Source organism: Quercus robur, chromosome 9 (genome assembly GCF_932294415.1).
Source record: "Quercus robur chromosome 9, dhQueRobu3.1, whole genome shotgun sequence".
Lineage (NCBI taxonomy): Eukaryota > Viridiplantae > Streptophyta > Magnoliopsida > Fagales > Fagaceae > Quercus > Quercus robur.
The window spans coordinates 24,052,670-24,071,355 of record NC_065542.1 but is presented as its reverse complement, the minus strand read 5'-3'; the positions used below and the strand labels follow the sequence as shown (position 1 = coordinate 24,071,355).

At 39.2% G+C, this 18,686-nt stretch overlaps 1 protein-coding gene, 1 long non-coding RNA gene and 1 pseudogene across 6 annotated transcripts; 1 reads left to right on the top strand and 2 right to left on the bottom strand.

The window, feature by feature from the left end:
- Window positions 1–1,137: 1,137 nt before the first annotated feature.
- LOC126699941 (inositol-tetrakisphosphate 1-kinase 1-like) lies at window positions 1,138–6,447 on the bottom strand (annotated as a pseudogene).
- Window positions 1,797–14,415, top strand: LOC126699942 (uncharacterized). Its single transcript, XR_007646939.1, has 2 exons — window positions 1,797–1,931; window positions 14,331–14,415. It is a non-coding gene; the product is annotated as an uncharacterized LOC126699942 (long non-coding RNA).
- Window positions 6,543–15,948, bottom strand: LOC126699938 (inositol-tetrakisphosphate 1-kinase 1-like). Of its 5 annotated transcripts, none has more exons than XR_007646937.1 (3): window positions 14,198–15,938; window positions 8,642–9,060; window positions 6,543–6,641 (listed from the first exon to the last, which is right to left on the bottom strand). XR_007646937.1 is itself a non-coding variant. In XM_050397911.1 (2 exons), the coding sequence occupies exons 1-2, from the start codon at window positions 15,160–15,162 to the stop codon at window positions 8,910–8,912; spliced, it is 1,116 nt and encodes a 371-aa protein (XP_050253868.1). In that variant the 5' UTR covers window positions 15,163–15,948; the 3' UTR covers window positions 8,466–8,909. The 5 variants fall into 5 exon arrangements, 3 of the variants coding, with proteins under 3 accessions (XP_050253868.1, XP_050253867.1, XP_050253866.1); XR_007646938.1 differs by lacking the exon at window positions 6,543–6,641 and adding an exon at window positions 7,175–7,764; XM_050397911.1 differs by lacking the exon at window positions 6,543–6,641 and having other exon boundaries at window positions 8,466–9,440; window positions 14,578–15,948.
- Between the last annotated feature and the right edge of the window lie 2,738 nt (window positions 15,949–18,686).

Here is an 18,686-nt window from a genome sequence, read left to right as displayed (position 1 = left end):
TAGGGGAAAAAAAAAAAATCAAGCTCACATGCAAGGCAGTTAGAGATGGTGTTTCTGTACCTCCTACCTGTAAGTTCTGTAGCTCTCTCATATTTATTGTTATGGATAGTTATGGGGTAAGGGAGTAGGACATGTTCTTTTGGACGGTTATTAATTTGTTATGTTTTCTTTTGTTGCTTTTTTTTTTTTTTTTTATCCTTTTTTCTTTATTTGACCTATATTTTTATCCCTTTTAATTAATGTTGGTCTATATGCAAGAGTAGATGTTCTTATATTGTTTTGCTTAATCCTTCAGGAGTTTGCAAAAGAGACTAAACAAGAGCAATTCTCTAGGAATGAAGATTGAGGAAAAGTTCTCATTGAGGGGTAGATGGAGAAGGAATTGTAGCTTTCTCAGGTTGATTTTGCTGTTGTAGATCAGGTTGCCAAGATAGAGCCAATACTTGAAGGGAGTCTAGCATCAGCTTGGAGGCATCAGTTAATTGATGATAGTTAGATTAAATTTCTTAGTATGTCATAAGGTTATCAAATAAAGACTTCTTCGTCTTTAGGAATATTTAGTAGGTGGTTCAACTTGTATTTTGGTTTATTAGCAGTTAAGTTTATTTGTTGTTATCAGTTGAGGTTGTAATTGGATAGTGAAGAATGAATAAAGCTGTGAAGCATGAGTAATAAAAACAAGCTGATTTTAGAAGAAGCTGTCTTTCACTTCTTTCTTATAAATTGGACGGGTGCTGCATCTAAATTTCTAGTGTTCCTTGCCCAACACATAATGGACGCAAATACTTTATGGACATGGGCCGACTGCGTGTTCAACACGTGGTTGGAGAATATAAAAAACTATGCATTTAACCATTAATCCCTTTTAAAATTGATATCTAGCCCATGTTATGCAAATCTAAAATAAAGATAGTGTAGATGTGATGTATCAATCTTATGAATAATTTTTAGGTACTCTTATAACACGAAGAAATGGTGCACCCCTCTCTCACATTCATAGTGGGGTGCATTCATTAAATTCATGGTGGAGTTTACCATAAATGTAAGAGAAGAGAGTACCATTTCTCCGCACTCCGGGAATACCTAAGAATTTTCTCAATCTTATATCCCTATTATTGAAACTTCTACGCACCAAAGAAAGCGGAATGGAACTCTTTCATGCTAATATGGTAATAAATTTACATCACTTATTTATTCAAGAAACCAGGACAACTGAAGCAAATATCATACCATGCATAATAATCAAGAAATCAGGACAACTCATTGGTTCTTGAATTATTTACTGATTCATGATGAAATGGCTAATCCATTCCCAAGAAATAAATAGATGGTAACATAGGGAAGAAATAGCAAACTTCTTGCATTCAATGTGCTATCATTTTTTGCGACCTATAAAAATATGTGCAAGTATCCTAACATGAGCAAATTTAGCACTTAAAGTATCCGAAAGGTACCTCTTTGTGGCTCAGTGAAAATAATATATGGAATTGGCACAAAAAGTCTAAAGGTTCTCGAGAGTCAGAACTTGATCCATCCAGCTGAGTAAAGCATGGTCAACATACACCATCCAGATTCTTGAGCCAAACCCATTAATGATTAATCCAACTGAGTCACCTCGCTTTCACACACACACATGCATTACTCACACAGGTTTTTATCTTCAATCTCACCACTTCTCACCTCATGATTCTCCTTCACATCCAATTCCACCTCCCCATCACTATTCTTCCTCTTCTTTTCCACAACATCCCAAAAAAAATCCACAAAAACAGACTCATACTTGGGCATTTTCACGTACCCGGGAAAGTAATTAATATCAATAACAAAGTACCTATTCCCATCTCTACTATCCCTAATCAAATCGAAGTTAAAAAGCCTAAGCCCCATTGCCTCCCTCAACCCTTTGGCTAACTCCATCACAAACTCCAAAGGTGGCATTTCCGCCTTCTCAACAAGCTTCTCCACTTCACAACAACATTTATCCACTTCATTTCTCGCAACAACCTTCTTCACTTCAGAACAGCATCCCTTCCCTTCATTTTTCACAACCAAATTTGATACTTGCGATAACAACAACAAACCCTCTCCCTCTGCCATATTATTCACTTTTTCTTCAGATATATCCAGCAACGATCTCCTCTTCACGCATTTAACGTGTTCTCCCACCACATACACTTTAAAAATCACTCCGCCGTGGTTTACAAATTCTTGCATCACAATTGGTTTTTTTAATTTCTTTAACCCGTTCTTTTTTTGATAAGCTTCTTTAACCCGTTCTTGTTTAACACCAAGAACATCTTGTGTAGCATGTTGCAAAAGTTTGACATATTTAACACATTTGATAAAGCTCCGTTTTTTATGTTTAGTGTGCCAAATGCCAAATATTATAACATTTAATACAAATACCACATCTACTGTGGATGCTCTTATCACACTTGTTGGTCAAAAACGGAACTCTCTCCTCTCCCATTAAACCCATTCACAAACTATAAAAAAATAAAAATAAAAAAAACCCTACCCACAAAAATGTAAGTGGCTGGACATATTTTCAAGTGGCTCACAACTTATACTACAACTTGCTTAAAATATCATTGTTTTATTCTTTAAAATTTTAAAGAAGTGATTAATATTAACAAAATAAAAGAGAAGTGGAAAAAACTGACCTATCATGCAGCTGCCAAAAAAGAAGGCTTGGGCGAGCCCAACTCTATACTTGTACCCACAAACCAAACCCCACTCCGAAATAGTTGAGCTAGACAAACCGCCAGTCCACTCCCACAAGCTCGGTTCGAACCCATAAACGGTCTTTGTGATGGCATCGCAACCTGACTCAGAAACGTAACTCCTGTTGAATAAAGTAGTGCAGCACACGTTAGAATGGATTTGGGTTGTCCTAGTTTTTAGGAAGTTCAGTAGTTTGTTTCTATTTGTTTCCTAGTTTGTAGGAGTTGTTTAGCATGATGTTAGTGGCGCCTATTTTTGTGTTTGTAATCGTTTGTTTTTAGCCTATATTATGGCCATTTCATTATCAAATGTAGCAGTAGAGTTTCAGTCCAACTGTGTTTCCTTCTGTTTTAGTTTATCACTTTCTTCTTTCATTTTACATCAGTAGTATCAGAGCTTGGTTAGAGTTTCACAATGGCTTCTAAAACTTTTGTGCAGCCAGCCATCCCATGCTTTGATGGTCACTATGACCATTGGAGCATGCTCATGGAGAATTTTTTAAGGTCCAAAGAATATTGGATAGTTGTTGTTTCTGGAGTAGCAAAACCAGTAGCAGGCGCTGTGCTGACAGATGCACGGAAGGTGGAGCTTGAAAGGAAAAAGTTGAAGGATCTCAAAGCAAAGAATTATCTCTTCCAGGAAATTGATCGTTCCATCCTGGAAACCATTCTTTGTAAAGAAACTTCCAAGCAGATCTAGGACTCTATGAAGAAGAAGTATGAGGGAACAGCAATGGCAAAGAAGGCACAGCTTTAAGCACTTCGAGGCGATTTCAAAACTTTACACATGAAGTCTGGAGAATCGGTGTCAGATTACTTCTCCAGGACAATGGCAATCGCAAATAAGATGATAATCCATGGCGACAAAATGGCAGATGTCACTATCATTGAAAAGATTCTTCGTTTGATGACAACAAAATTCAACTATGTGGTTTGTTCGATTGAGGAATCTAAAGACATTGACAGTATGTCTATTGATGAATTGCAGAGTTCTTTGTTGGTTCATGAGCAGAAAATGAATCGGCAAGACAAAGAGGAGCAAGCATTACAAGCCTTGGCATCAAAAGGAAGAGGTCAAGGACAAGGAAGAGGCAGAGGCAGAGGCAGAGGCGGCAATGATGGTAGATACTCAAATCAGAAATCTGAAGGTTTTGATTCTCAAGGGAGAGGAAAAGGCCATGACAACAACAACAATCATTCAACGCCTTACGAGTCAAAGTCAGTAGACAAATCAAGAGTTGAATGCTATAGGTGTCACAAGTTTGGCCACTACAAGTCAGAGTATCGTACTAATCTAAGGAGAGATGGTGGAAAGCAATCCAATTTTGCTGAGAAGGAAGAAGAAGTGTCTTTGTTGATGGCTTGTCGCGGCAAGGAGGAAACCCACAAGAAATTCTTGTGGTACTTAGACACTGGCTGCAGCAACCATATGAGTGGAGAGAAGTCTGTATTCTCTGAATTGGATGAAGCTTTTCGTGATGTTGTGAAGTTCAGTGATGGCTCTACAGTCTCTGTTATGGGAAAAGGAAAGGTAGCAATTCAAACCAACAAAAATTCTATTCAAACTATTTCTAACGTTCTCTTTGTTCCAGATTTGTGAACAAATTTACTTAGTGTTGGTCAACTACAAGAAAAGGGATATGGAATCTCTATCAAAAATGGCGTCTGCAGAATTGAAGATTAGAAGTTGGGCTTTATAGCTCAAGTCAACATGACATCCAACAGAATGTTTCCATTGTATCTTCATGACACCGCTCACTCATGTCTTTCTACAAGATTGGGAGAGAGGGAATGGCTATGGCATTTTCGCTATGGGCATCTTCTCTTTGGCAGGTTGAAAACTTTACAACAGAAGAATATGGTGACTGGTCTTCCTCAAATGATAGCTCCTTCTAAAGTTTGTGAAGAATGTGTTGTTCATTCTGACAATATCATATTTATTCACTTATTTATTCAAGAAACCAGGACAACTGAAGCAAATATCATACTATATATAATAATCAAGAAATCAGGACAACCCATTGGTTCTTGAATTATTTACAAATTCATGATGAAATGGCTAATCCATTCCCATGCAAGAAATAAATAGATGGTAACATAGGGAAGAAATAGCAAACTTCTTGCATCCAATGTGCTATCATTTTTTGCGACCTATAAAAATATGTGCACGTATCCTAACATGAGCAAAACTTATCCCTTAAATTAGCACTTCAAGTATCCAAAAGGTACCTCTATGTGGCTCAGTGAAAATAATATATGGAATTGGCACAAAAAGTCAAAAGGTTCTCGAGAGTCAGAACTTGATCCATCCAACTAAGTAAAGCATTGGTCAACATACACCATCCAGATTCTTGAGCCAAATCCATTAATGATTAATCCAACTGAGTCACCTCGCTGATACACACACACATGCATTACTCACACAGGTTTTTATCTTCAATCTCACCACTTCTCACCTCATGATCTCCTTCACATCCAATTCCACCTCCCCATCACTATTCTTTATCTTCTTTTCCAAAACATCCCAGAAAAAATCCACAAAAACAGACTCATAATCGGGCATTTTCACGTACCCGGGAAAGTAATTAATATCAATAACAAAGTACCTATGCCCATCTCTACTATCCCTAATCAAATCAAAGTTAAAAAGCCTAAGCTCCATTGCCTCCCTCAACCCTTTGGCTAACTCCATCACAAACTCCAAAGGCAGCATTTCCGCCTTCTCAACAAGCTTCTCCACTTCAGAACAACATTTATCCTCTTCATTTCTCGCAACAACCTTCTTCACTTCAGAACAACAACCCTCCACTTCATTTTTCACAACCAAATTTGAAACTTGCCATAACAACAACAAACCCTCACCCTCACTCTCTGCCATATTACTCAGTTTTTCTTCAGATATATCCAGCAACGATATCCTCTTCACGCATTTAACGTGTTCTCCCACCACATACACTTTAAAAATCACTTCGCCGTGTTTACAAATTCTTGCATCACAATTGGTTTTTTTTTTTAGTTTCTTTAACCCGTTCTTGTTTTACACCAAGAACATCTCGTGTGACTCTGCACTGCCATCAGCCAATACTGTTTTTGCAATCAACGGAAACTTCAGCCCAACTTCTCCAATCAAATCCATAAGATTCTCAGACTCATACACTACTCTTTGATTTGGAACCCCAAAGGTTTGGTTTCCTTGAGGGAGTTTTAACCGGGTGACCATATCAAGCATGGAGACACGATTGAGGATGCGCTCAATGGCTTGCGGCGGGCCAATTAGGACGACCTTTGGGTGATAGAGACAGTAGGTGCAACTGGCGGTTCCAATCAGGACTGTAGAGTTTGTTGATGATACAATCGAAGGGTCCTTGTTGAGTTAAGGGTTTGGTAGGGTCAGTTTTGATGAGATCGATGCTGTGTTGTTTGGCTTGATTGATGAGAGAGTTTTGGATGAATCTTTGCACCTTCATGGGGGAAGCGGCGTACCCCATGGGGTAAATTGGAGATGAAGATGACATTTTTATTTTCTGCTTGGAAGGAGAGAAAGTAATGAGAAAGGGAAAATTCAATTTGTACAGTGACAGGAAGAGTGTTGATTAGCTCAGTTTCAGAGTTTTGACTTTTGACTTGGATTCAAAGTTATTGCGAAGAAGGAACGCAGTGACTTTCTACGTGCTGCTGTGAAGGCATCTTCAGGTAGAATATATGAAACTTCCTCTTCCTAAATTTTTTTTTTTATTTATTTAGAAACAATACCCAAGGATTACAAAAAATTGTAACAAAAGAATCAACATTTTTCAAAATCGTGTCTTCACATCAGAGTGCATCATCAAAGACTATCTGCATCCCTTTCCTTGGCATTAATTTCTGGTTCAATAATAGTCCAACAAAAATGTGCTTCTTATTACAAGCCTGTCCATCCTGCAAAAATAAAAAATGCCTTTTATCTGAAACATAATCACCTCCTAACAAGCTTGTTACTACCTTTGTATGTGAATACAAGAAGCTCCTGTACATCTTCCACAGAGCTCAGTTTATCACAAGGTATAGAGTTACTACAATAAGTAATACTTTTCTTTTTTTTTATAAGACTAAGTACTACGTTTAAGTATTGATTTTGTTCAGGAATAACAAGATTATAAATACATATGTTCGTTATCTAGCTCAACGGGCCTTCTACTATATCAAGGTCGTACCTATTTCTAGACAGTAACCATCGAGACGATGCTCATTGCCATAGAGCAAGAACCAGATTAGGAGATTCTTGACCATAAGACTGGAGACTGATGCTCAGTGCCATTGAGTATGTAATTGAGTACTTAAGATTCAAACGTCTTATAAACTTACAAGGCACTGAAAATTTCAGACGTTAATATAACCAAACCAGATGCATCACCATCATTAAGCCAATACCATAACTACAGGAAAACTGTGTTACCAAGTGTCACCACATCTTTGCAAAGATCTCCAATTGATTTTGAAATAGCAGAATCCATAAAAATTTGTTCATGAAGGTGCATGCCACACATTACTGAAGAGGGAAGCTTAAGATACAATCAGGAGTGCCAAAAAATGACCCAAAAAAAAAAAAAAAAAAATGAAGTCATTTATCATGTCTAATGTTTGGAAATGGATTACATGTCATCAAATCACAATGGAATCACTGCAACTCCATAGAACACCATGGTGCTGGGAGCACCCAAAATCAGAAATCAAATATAAGATTGGCAAAATACTGAACTAACCTCCCCACCCCCTTCCCATTTATTTTAACAGTAAGATGCTACTAGAATGACCAAACCCTGACACCAGCACCTTATTTTTCCAATAACTTAAATAATTATCAGGAAAAAAAAAAGGGGGGAGGTAACAAACTCACAATAATGTAATGCTAGTCCACAGTCAGTATGAAGATCAGAGTCTAGCATTGGACAGAGGACAGTCACTAACAAAAACTTCCTTCACAATTACTTAACATAAGATTAGAACAGAAGGGGTCTCATCTGTGCAGCGGCCAGTAAAACGTACCACAAGAAACAATGCCCTAAATAATATATGAGAAGTTAGCTCACAGGCCAAATAGGAAACCAGCTACGCCAAAAGAAAATGTCTCAAAATCTCACTACTGTCATTTCCATAAAAATTTACCAAAATTAGCTAGCTCAGCAAAAACCATTGAACCTCCTAAATTTTAGAATTTCTTCCTAGACTTTATCAAATTGATTTCAATTTAAAAGGAAACATGAGGGAGATGAAATATTGTTCCTTTTTTTTTCCCCAAAACAACAAATTTTATTATTTAAGATTCTGTTTTTGGAAGAGAGGATGGATCCTAGGAAGCAGAGACACAGCAAACACCCGGTATTCCTTGCCCAACACGTATGGACACAAATACTTCAGTGACACGGCTGCCTGCTTGTTCAACACACATCTGGAGAATATAAAAATATATGCATTTAACCACTAATCCCTTTTAAAATTGATATCTAGCCCATGTTATGCAGATCTAAAATAAAGACTGTAGACAATCACTACTATAGAAACTTCAATACACCAAAGAAAGTGGAATGGAACTCATTCATGCTAATATGGGAATAAATTTACAACACGTATTTATTCAAGCAAACCCAGTACAACTGAAGCAGATTTCATACTATACAAAATAACAAAGAAAGCAGCCAAAGTGTTTTTTTTTTCCTGTCTGTCTGTGTGTGTGTGTGTGGAAGAAAGCAACCATAGTTGAAGTAGGAAAAGAAAGACAATCCATTGGTTATTGAATTATTTACAGATTCACCAAAATGACTAATCCATTCCAATGCAAGAAATAAATAGATGGCAACATATAAAAGAAATAGTAAACTTCATGCATTCAATTTGCTAACGTTTTCTATGGCCTATAAAAATGTGTGCAAGTATCCAACCTGAACATACTTGGCAAAACATTTCCCTTAAATTAGCACTTCAAGTAACCGAAAGGTGGATTGAATTCGGGCTTCAAGCCTTCAACTATTTGAAAGGTACCTCCTTCTAGCGAAATCAAAACAATATATGGAATTCACACAAAAAGACAAAAAGGCACTCGAGCATTAGGACTTGAGCTGAATGACTTGATCCATACAGCTGAGTAAACCATATTAACCCAACAGCGTTATCTTGCTTATTCACACACACACACACACACACACAGCATTATTCACACAAGTGATTTTTCTCTTCAATCTCACCACATCTCACCTCTTGATTCTCCTTCACATCCAATTCCACCTTCCTCCTCTTCTCTTCCACAAGATCACAAAAAAAGTCCACCAAAACCGACTCATAGTCAGGCATTTTAGCATACCTAGGAAAGTAATTGATATCAAAAACAAAGTACCTATTCCCATCTCTACTATCCCTAATCAAATCAAAGTTAAAAAGCCTAAGCCCCAGTGCCTCCCTCAACCCTTGGGCTAACTCCATCACAAACTCCAAAGGTGGCATTTCCGCCTTCTCCACAAGCTCATCCACTTGAGAGAAACAACATCCCTTCCCTTTATTTCTCGCAATAACAGCCTTCTCCAGCTCAGAACATCCCCCAACTTCATTTTTCACGACCAAATTCGATATCTGTGAAAACAACAACAAACCCTCATCCACCGCCGTACTATTCAGTTTTTCTTCAGATATATCCAGCAACGATCTCCTCTTCATGCATTTAACGTGTTCTCCCACCACATACACCTTGAAAATCACTCCACCGTGGTTTACAAATTCTTGCATCACAATTGGTGTTTTCAACAACTTCAACCTGTTCTCGTGGAACACCAAGGATATCTCGTGCGACGTGGCATTGCCACTGAATAATATTTCCTTTCAGAGCCTTCAGCTTCTTGGCAAGCACAAAATTGGGAGTACCTGAGAAGAAGTATTTATTCCACCAAGAATAAAACCTCTTTGTGAACCCATCTATCTTTAACCACATGTTCTCAAACCTAAAAAGACTCTTCCCCCTCAATATCCTCCCGGCCTCCACTAATATGGGGAAGTGGTCTGAAATGGGGCGAGGTAAAACCCGCTGGATCACATCCGGATAGTGGTCCTCCCAATCATGAGAAACCAGAGCCCTATCTATCCTGGACATCGAAGGCTAATCCAAGCCACTAGACCAAGTATAGCTCCCTCCTTCCAATGGCAAATCTATCAAATTAAGCTCCTCAATGAACTCAGAAAAATTCTCCATTGTTGGAGTAAGGCACGATCCCCCCAACCGTTCACTTGGGAAGCAAATGATATTGAAATCCCCTATGTAACACCACGGAACATCCCAAAGTTACTGAATTCCAATCAGCTCATCTCACATCTACCCCCTTAAGTTATTATCATTCAGGCCATAAACCCCAGAACATGCCCAAATAAAACCATCCCCCACACCCTGCCACCGAACCAATACAGAAAAGTAACCCACCATTACCTCCAACTTTTCTAAAGCCCTCCAATCCCACATCATCAAAACCCCACCAACTATCCGATCAGCATCCAAAGCCACCTAATCTACATAAGGACAACTCCACAAGCTGCAAACCAACTATCTGTCCATACCAGTAAGCTTAGTTTCTTGAAAACAAACTACATCACAATTCCAATCTCTTAGTAAATTTCTAACTACGAATTTTTTCCGTGAGTCATTCAATCTTCAAACATTCCATGACACCATTTTCAACTTCATAAAAACTGTTAATTCCCTACTCCAATCTTAGTGTTGCAATCAACGAAGACTATCTACCATCATAATTAACCAAGAAAATTCCTCAACTCCCTCTTCCCTATCCACATCACCCAAATCCAGGTCCGCACTAAGTGCTTCTACCTCAGTCAATACTCCCAATACAAAATAACCCAGGTCTACCAACACCAATAATTGCCTAACCTGATGGGAAGTATCTATCCCCTAAATCATTTGCACAATTAGCCTAACCACCTTTATCTCCATCCTAAACACTCAAACCCACAATCTTAACTCCTGATAGACTCAGAACAGAATTAGACAACACCAGCCCAACTGATGCCCTGACGCCCTCTGTTTCTGCCTTAACTAGTGTGATTAAAGGCTTCTTGGCACGAGAGTCATCAGAAACAAGACACTCAACCTCCACCGATGACTCCACAAGGCAACCCACTGTCTCAGATTGAGGAACAAACCTCTCATAATCACCATCAGGGTTCATCATCGTCCTCGTGGAGTGGGTTAAATCTGCATCAGGTTTGTCCAATATCGTCGATGACTCCTTAACACAAAATCCATCAAAAACTGTACACTTAGCCACCACCAAGGGCTTCGCGAGACTACCATCATCTCGATTTGACCAACCACGATCTCACAGTCACCAACACCTGTTGTTGTCGCCGATGATTGATTTCGCACCTAAATCACTGGCGTCGATGACTTCTTGACATGAAATCCACCATCTGCTGTGACATCAACCACCCTCGGAAGCTCACCATGTTGACCCAACTCCTCATTCTGACTCAACGAAGCTTTGTGAAGGGCAGTGGACATCACCGCCATCGCCGACATGTGGGCTTCTGGCGTTGGTGGGCTCAAGTCAGCTAACAAGGACCTCTCACCCACTTCCATCCTAATTGGACCTGTGAGCTCTAAGCAAGGGAAGCCCACCTGTTGGTCACAATTGGTGTCTAGGCCCACTACATCCTTTATTTGAGCCCGTGTTACCCATTTAAAATTTTTTCTCCCCCTCTATTGCTATCCCAGGAAACCCATCTCCTTCCTTTCACATCAACTTCCACAATTAAACCACTCCGTATCTAGCATGATCTCCTTATATCACTCCTCTTCCCATTTTCATCTGATTTTGAATTCAAACTGAATCTTACTGGGATACATTTCCTATTTTCTATCGGAATTTGCTCACCTAATTTTGTATCCACATTAATGTACTACTCCCTCCTATCCCTTCCTCCCACCACCATTGTATCAGGCTTGCCCACCGGATTATCCCCCACCTTAGCACCTGTAAGTTTCGGATTCATCGCCAACAACCCCCTTGACTGATTCTGACTCTCTACAAACTTCCCCTGAATCATATTTTTATCCTTATCCTTGGTTGTAATCTATGTTGCACGGACACGGATACGGACACAGGGATACGGCAATTTTTGAAAAATAAGGACATGACACGGTGGAGACACGGCGGTTAAATAATTAATTAAATTTTATATTTAGGCATATTTTTTAATATTTTTAGACATAAAATACGTTTATGTCTAGAATTTAAATTATGTAAGAAGTACAAATAAGTAAACTAACACCCAAAGTAGTACAATCACCTACAATATTTAACTTTAATAAATAAATAAAACTATAGCAGGACACACAAAAACAAATTCATAACTTATAACTTATATAAATAAAAAATAAAAATAAAAAATAGGACAGAGGGCACCCACAGCAGCAATGAAAAAAAAAAAACAAAAAAACAAAACGCGTTATAACTTATATAAATAAGTGAGTAACAGTACACCCACCCATTCACCAAAATTAATATCTGGAGAAAAAAAAAAAAAAAAAAAAACTAGAGAGAGAAGAGAATCAAGAGATCGGGCTTGTTGTCCACACCGAGAGAGAGAGAGAGAGAGAGAGAGATTGGAAGGGACAGAGGACAGAGGGCACAGCGTCGACGTCAGAGCTCGCCGATCGGCCCAATCTAACTCCGGTAAGGGACAGAGGGCAGCGGCAGCGACAGAGGGAGGGTGGGTTGAGAAGAACTTGAGATGTGGTTTCAACTTTCAGTCTAAGAGACTCTAAACTTGCTTTATTGTTTTAGGGTAATCACAAAATCAATGGTATTAGTAAGTCCACCTGTCAAAATTTGTGATTTTTTTTTTTTTCACTGCTGGCGTGTCGAACGCATCGGAGCCACATCGGCGCCATGTCGGAGAAGCGAAAAAAAAAAAAAAAAAGGAGAGAGAGAGAGAGACACCGCCGGACACCGGAATCCAGCGCGTCGTACCCATTCCGATGTCCGACACATGTCGGACACCGACATGACGCCAAAAATGGCATGTCCGTGCAACCTAGGGTGTAATATGTTGTGACTGAGTCGCAACCCTTGGCTGCACCTGACCCTTCAGTGTCTCAATAAAAGACCGAGAGGGATGAAATCCTTACATTCTCCTCTGTGGCTGAGACACAAATTTGGCCTAGCTTGAACCACCTAAAGCATATTGGTCAGGTTCCAACATCTTCCTCAATTCAAGCCCAAAGACCTTCCAACCATTTTGTGCTTTGCCTCCAGGAATTATGACAGATCTTCTATGCCCGCCAACTTTGAGTTCAGATACTAAAAGGAACTGACCAAAGGAGTTTGATCCCTACTGCAAAGTGTACGTAGTATCTCCTTCCCTAAGCGTAAAAAACTATTTGGGATTGATTCCAACCACCGTGTGCTCTATATTCTTCATCAACCATATCGCTGCATTCTTGCCCATGAATACTGACTTCATGAAGTGTTTGCCTCGTTCAAAAATAAGTAAGGAGAAAAAATTTCCTCCTTCCTCAACCACCAATTGAAAAGGCTTAAATTCAATGAAAAAACTACGAATTCCACCCATTGAAAAAGCTCTAGAATATCACTCTTATAATGATCCAAGAGTTTTGATGCAGAATATGAAACTCAGATTCACCCTGTCTAGAAACTTCAATACACTAAAGAAAGCGGAATGGAACTCATTCATGCTAATATGGGAATAAATTTACAACACATATTTATTCAAGCAAACCCAGTACAACTGAAGCAGATTTCATACCATACAAAATAACAAAGAAAGCAGCCAAAGTGTTTTTTTTTTTTTTTTTCCTGTCTGTCTGTGTGTTTGTGTGTGGAAGAAAGCAACCATAGTTGAAGAAGGAAAAGAAAGACAATCCATTGGTTATTGAATTATTTACAGATTCACCAAAACGACTAATCCATTCCAATGCAAGAAATAAATAGATGGCAACATATAAAAGAAATAGAAAACTTCATGCATTCAATTTGCTAACGTTTTCTGTGGCCTATAAAAATGTGTGCAAGTATCCAACCTGAACATACTTGGCAAAACATTTCCCTTAAAGTAGCACTTCAAGTAACCGAAAGGTGGATTGAATTTGGGCTTCAAGCCTTCAACTATTTGAAAGGTACCTCTATCTGGCGAAATCAAAACAATATATGGAATTCACACAAAAAGCCGAAAAGGTACTTGTGCGTCAAGACTTGATCCATTCAGCTGAGTAAACCATAAATGCTTAACCCAACCGCATTACCTTGCTTATTCACATACACACAAAGCATTACTCACACAAGTGATTTTTCTCTTCAATCTCACCACATCTCACCTCTTGATTCTCCTTCACATCCAATTCCACCTTCCTCCTCTTCTCTTCCACAAGATCACAAAAAAAGTCCACCAAAACCGACTCATAGCCAGGCATTTTAGCATACCCAGGAAAGTAATTGATATCAATAACAAAGTACCTATTCCCATCTCGACTATCCCTAATCAAATCAAAGTTAAAAAGCCTCAGCACCAGTGCCTCCCTCAACCCATGGGCTAACCCCATCACAAACTCCAAAGGTGGCATTTCCGCCTTCTCCACGAGCTCATCCACTTCAGAGCAACAAAATCCCTTCCCTTTATTTCTCGCAATAACAGCCTTCTCCAGCTCAGAACATCCCCCAAACTCATTTTTCGCGACCAAATTCGATATCTGTGAAAACGACAACAAACCCTCATCCGCCGCCGTACTATTCAGTTTTTCTTCAGATATATCCAGCAATGATCTCCTCTTCACGCATTTAACGTGTTCTCCCACCACATACACCTTGAAAATCACTCCACCGTGGTTTACAAATTCTTGCATCACAATTGGTGTTTTCAGCATCTTCAACCCGTTCTCGTTGAACACCAAGGACATCTCGTGCGACGTGGCACTGCCGTCGGCCGTTACCGGTTTCGCTATCAAGGGAAACTTCAACCCTGTTTCTTCAATCGAATCCATAAGATTCTCAGACTCATGCACCACTCTCTGATTTGGAACCTCAAACGTTTGGCTCCCTTGAGGGATTTTCAAGCTGGTAACCACATCGAGCATGGAGGTTCGATCGTGGAGACGCTCGATGGATTCCGGAGAGTCGATTACGACGACGTTTGGCTGATGGAGAGAGAGTTGCCGCAATTGGTCTTTCCAATCGGGGCTGCTGTAGAGTTTGTGGATGACGCAATCGAACGGTCCCTGTTGGGTTAAGGGTTTTGTGGAGTCGATTTTGATGAGATCGATGCCGCGTTGTTTGGCTTGGTTGACTAAAGAGTTTTGGATGAAGCTTTGAACTTTTTTGGCTGAAAGAGCGTAGCCTATGCGGTACCTTTGAGAAGACCCAGAAGAAGAACATGGAGATGGAGAAGACATTTTTACTTAATTTGTGTTTGGGTAGAGAGAAAGTAAGTAATCGCACCCGTTCGTGCAAAATTTTCCGTCTATTTTACGCTACATTTCATTAAAATACTATTTTTTTCAATTTTTTTTATTATTAGCTTAAATCATGTCTCTCTCTCTTCCTTGCCAAAGACCACAACCCAAAACTGCAAACATACCGCCCCCATCAACTGAAATTTACAGCAAGTTTGAAGCCAAATAGGCAGGAAAAAACCCAGTCAAAGCAAAACCAAAAAAACCCCACAAACTTCTCAAATATCAAATACCTATACCCAAATCTAACCCAAAACAGATACCCACTGCCATGGACATTTTCTTTCAAATCAACTTTCTTCCACTCCAATCTCTCAACAAAACCCCCAAAACCCAGCTTCTCAAATATCAAAACCCAACAAAAATTTCAGCTTCTGCATTTTTTAGCTTCTCAAATATCAAAACCCAACTTCTGCCTTTCTAGCAAACCCAAAAGCCAACAAATCTTTACCCAAAACATGCGATTTGAGACTACACCATGAGAAAGAGGGAAATCGGTGAGAGAGAGAGACTGATATCGCGAGAAGAAAAAATCACAGCTGCGATGGTGGTGGCGAGTGACGGCAGGACGGACCTTGAAGTGAGACCGGCCGTGGTATGTGAGAGAGAGATCAATTTTTCCTGGATTGGGAACGTGAGAGACAGAGAAAGAAAGAGAACAGAGATGAGAAGTGATTAAAAAAATGAAATGCAAAGTTTACGGTATATATTTACAGAATTACTGTATCAGACGTGTATATTTACTCATTTATAGAGGGACTGATGCGGTGAGATTTTGGGAGAAAATGCGTAAATTTCACATTAATTTGTTAAGAGTTGATTTAGTTCTCAGTTTCAGTGTTTTGACTTTCGTTTTTTTTTTTTTTTTTTTTTGAATATGACTTTCTTTTTTTTGAGATTTGGATTTCTGAGTATCACCAGTAGGAATGCCAAATCGGAAATGTAAGGATTATTTAACATTAAGAGCCACAAATCATCTAGCATTTGAACTTGTAAACGTTTGGAGTTGTAAAATTTTTTACAATTATGCTACTGTAGCACAATTGTATTTCTAAAAATTATTTTTTAATTGTCTCTCTTATACTTTTTATAAAACACTCTGACCAACTTTCTCTCTCTTCTCTCTCTCTCATTTTTTCTTTTCTTTTCTTTTCTCTATCTTCCTTCTTTCTCATTCTGCTATCCTCTCTTCAGACTCAAAAGAGTCAAAATCCCATAGCCACCACACCAAGGCCTGACCCACTGTCACCGACCACGGCAAGCCACCACCCACTCATTATTTCTCTTCTCTCTCTCATTGCAGATCAATGTGGTGGCATGGAGATCAGCGTTTGGGGTTTGGCCCAGAGATCGGTGTTTGGGTGTGGGGTGGAGATCGGCGTTGGGCGTGGGATGTGGAGATCGCCGTTGAGCATGGGTTTCCAACGTTTAGGTCGGATTTAGGTGGCGACGGAGGCATGGGTTTGGGCGACGGTGGCGACAGTCAGATTTGGATTTAGGCATGGGTTTCCAGCGTTTGGGTCGAATTTGGGCATGGATTTCCGGCGTTTGGTTAAGTTTCTGTTGATTTGGGTGATTTTTTTGTTGTGATTTGCTTCTTGTGATCTTGCTGGGTATGGGTTTGCTAGAGGTTGAGGCCGGTGCTAGAGGTTGAGGGAGAAAGAGAGGAAAAGGAAGAGAAAAAGAGAAATAGTAAAAAAAAGATTAAAAAAGAATATTTAAGTTAAATGGGAAAAAAATAGAGTTTTAAGATGTTGAATGTGTTGTGAAATGGTATGGTATAATTAATAAAATAGTTTTTTGAGATGATAAAATGGGATAGGATGGCATTTCGTGGTGTGGCTGCTCTTAAAGCATTCATATCAAACGTTATATAAGTGCTAAATACTATTTTTAGCACCTGAAAACCACAAAAAATACGCTATATCAATAATGGTAATTGTAAAATTTTTAGCAACTTCGCTATAGTAGACTGTCAAAAATAACAGCATACTGCAGCTCAAATCTTATAAAAAATAATAATATTTTATTAACCTTTTAATTAAAATCTCATTTCTCTCTCTCTCACGCTATTTTCTCTTTTTTCTTCCTCTGGAGCTTGATTTTCTCTCTTTTCTTCTTTGGTTTGTCGGGCTCTCTCTCCATCCCGTTCTCCATGTAGAAATTATGCATACAGCGGAGCACGGCGATGACAAGTGGCAACCTCCGACGCCACTTAGAACAAGCGGAGCGGTGGTGCTGGCGGAGGAGAATGAGGGTAATGTCGAAGCACCACCGAACCAGAGCCTACATGGAGATGGGCAATATCGTTTTATCTCTCTCTTTCTCCGCCAAATCTTTCATCTCTCCCGATTTGCCACCGTGGGTATGTGATTTGTGAGGTGGGTTTGTGATTTGTGGGTTGGATTATGGGTTTTGTGGGTTGTGGTGGAGGTTATGGATTGTGGAGGTTTTGGGTTGTGGTGGAGGTTGTGGCTTGTTTTGTGGGTTTTGTGGTTGTGGGTGTGGGTTGATCGGATCTGGGTCATAGTTACGGGTCTGGGATGTGGATGGGTTTCGGCAGCCTTGGGTGGTTTTGTTGGGTCTGGTTGTGAGTTGATTGGGGTGGCTTTGGGTTGTGTATGGGTTGATTGATTCGGTGGTTAGTTCTAGTGGTTTGTTGTGGGTTATGCCGTGGGTTGAGGCCATGGGTTGTGCCGTGTGGCCGTGGATTGCTGGGTGTTAAGGCCGTGGTTGTCGGTGAGGGTGGTGACATTGAGTGGGTGGTGTCTGGTAGTGGCCATGAGTGGTTGGTTAGTTGTTTTTGCCTGGAGAAGAAAGCCACAAAAAGAGAGACAGATATGTCTCATGGAGAATAAAAATAAATTATAAATAATATTTTAATAAAGTGGTAAAAAAAAAAAAAAAAAAAATGTTGGGATGTATTATAAAGTGAAATGTTAAAATTAATAAAATAGTGTTTTAAAATGTTAAGTGTGTGTTTGGGTTGGCTTTTGCTGCATTGCGTTTCAGTTTCTATGTTTTCTTTTTTTTCTTTTTTTCTTTTTTTTTCACGTTTTCCCTCACAAGCGGGTACTGTTCATGTACTGTATATGAACAGTAACCACAACATTTGACCAGTTTCACATGAACAGTACATCCGTGCAATGTTCACGAACCCATAAATTTTATTTTTTATCAATTTTTTCATTAAAAATGAGTCTCATAATACTATTCACACATTTAAAAATTATTTTACTACAGTATTTTCAGTTTCAACAAAATAAGTTTTATCCAAACACACTCTAAATGCTATATTTTTTAACATATTTGATGGGAATGCTCCTAGAAAGTTGTTATTGTGAACGTGATGACGTGGCACAGCTGACAGGTGCGATCAAGGCCTGCAACGTGCTGCCGTGACTATGAAAAGTATCAATTTTCATTGAGTAAAATATAGAAAAAAAGTGTTTTTTATTAAATGT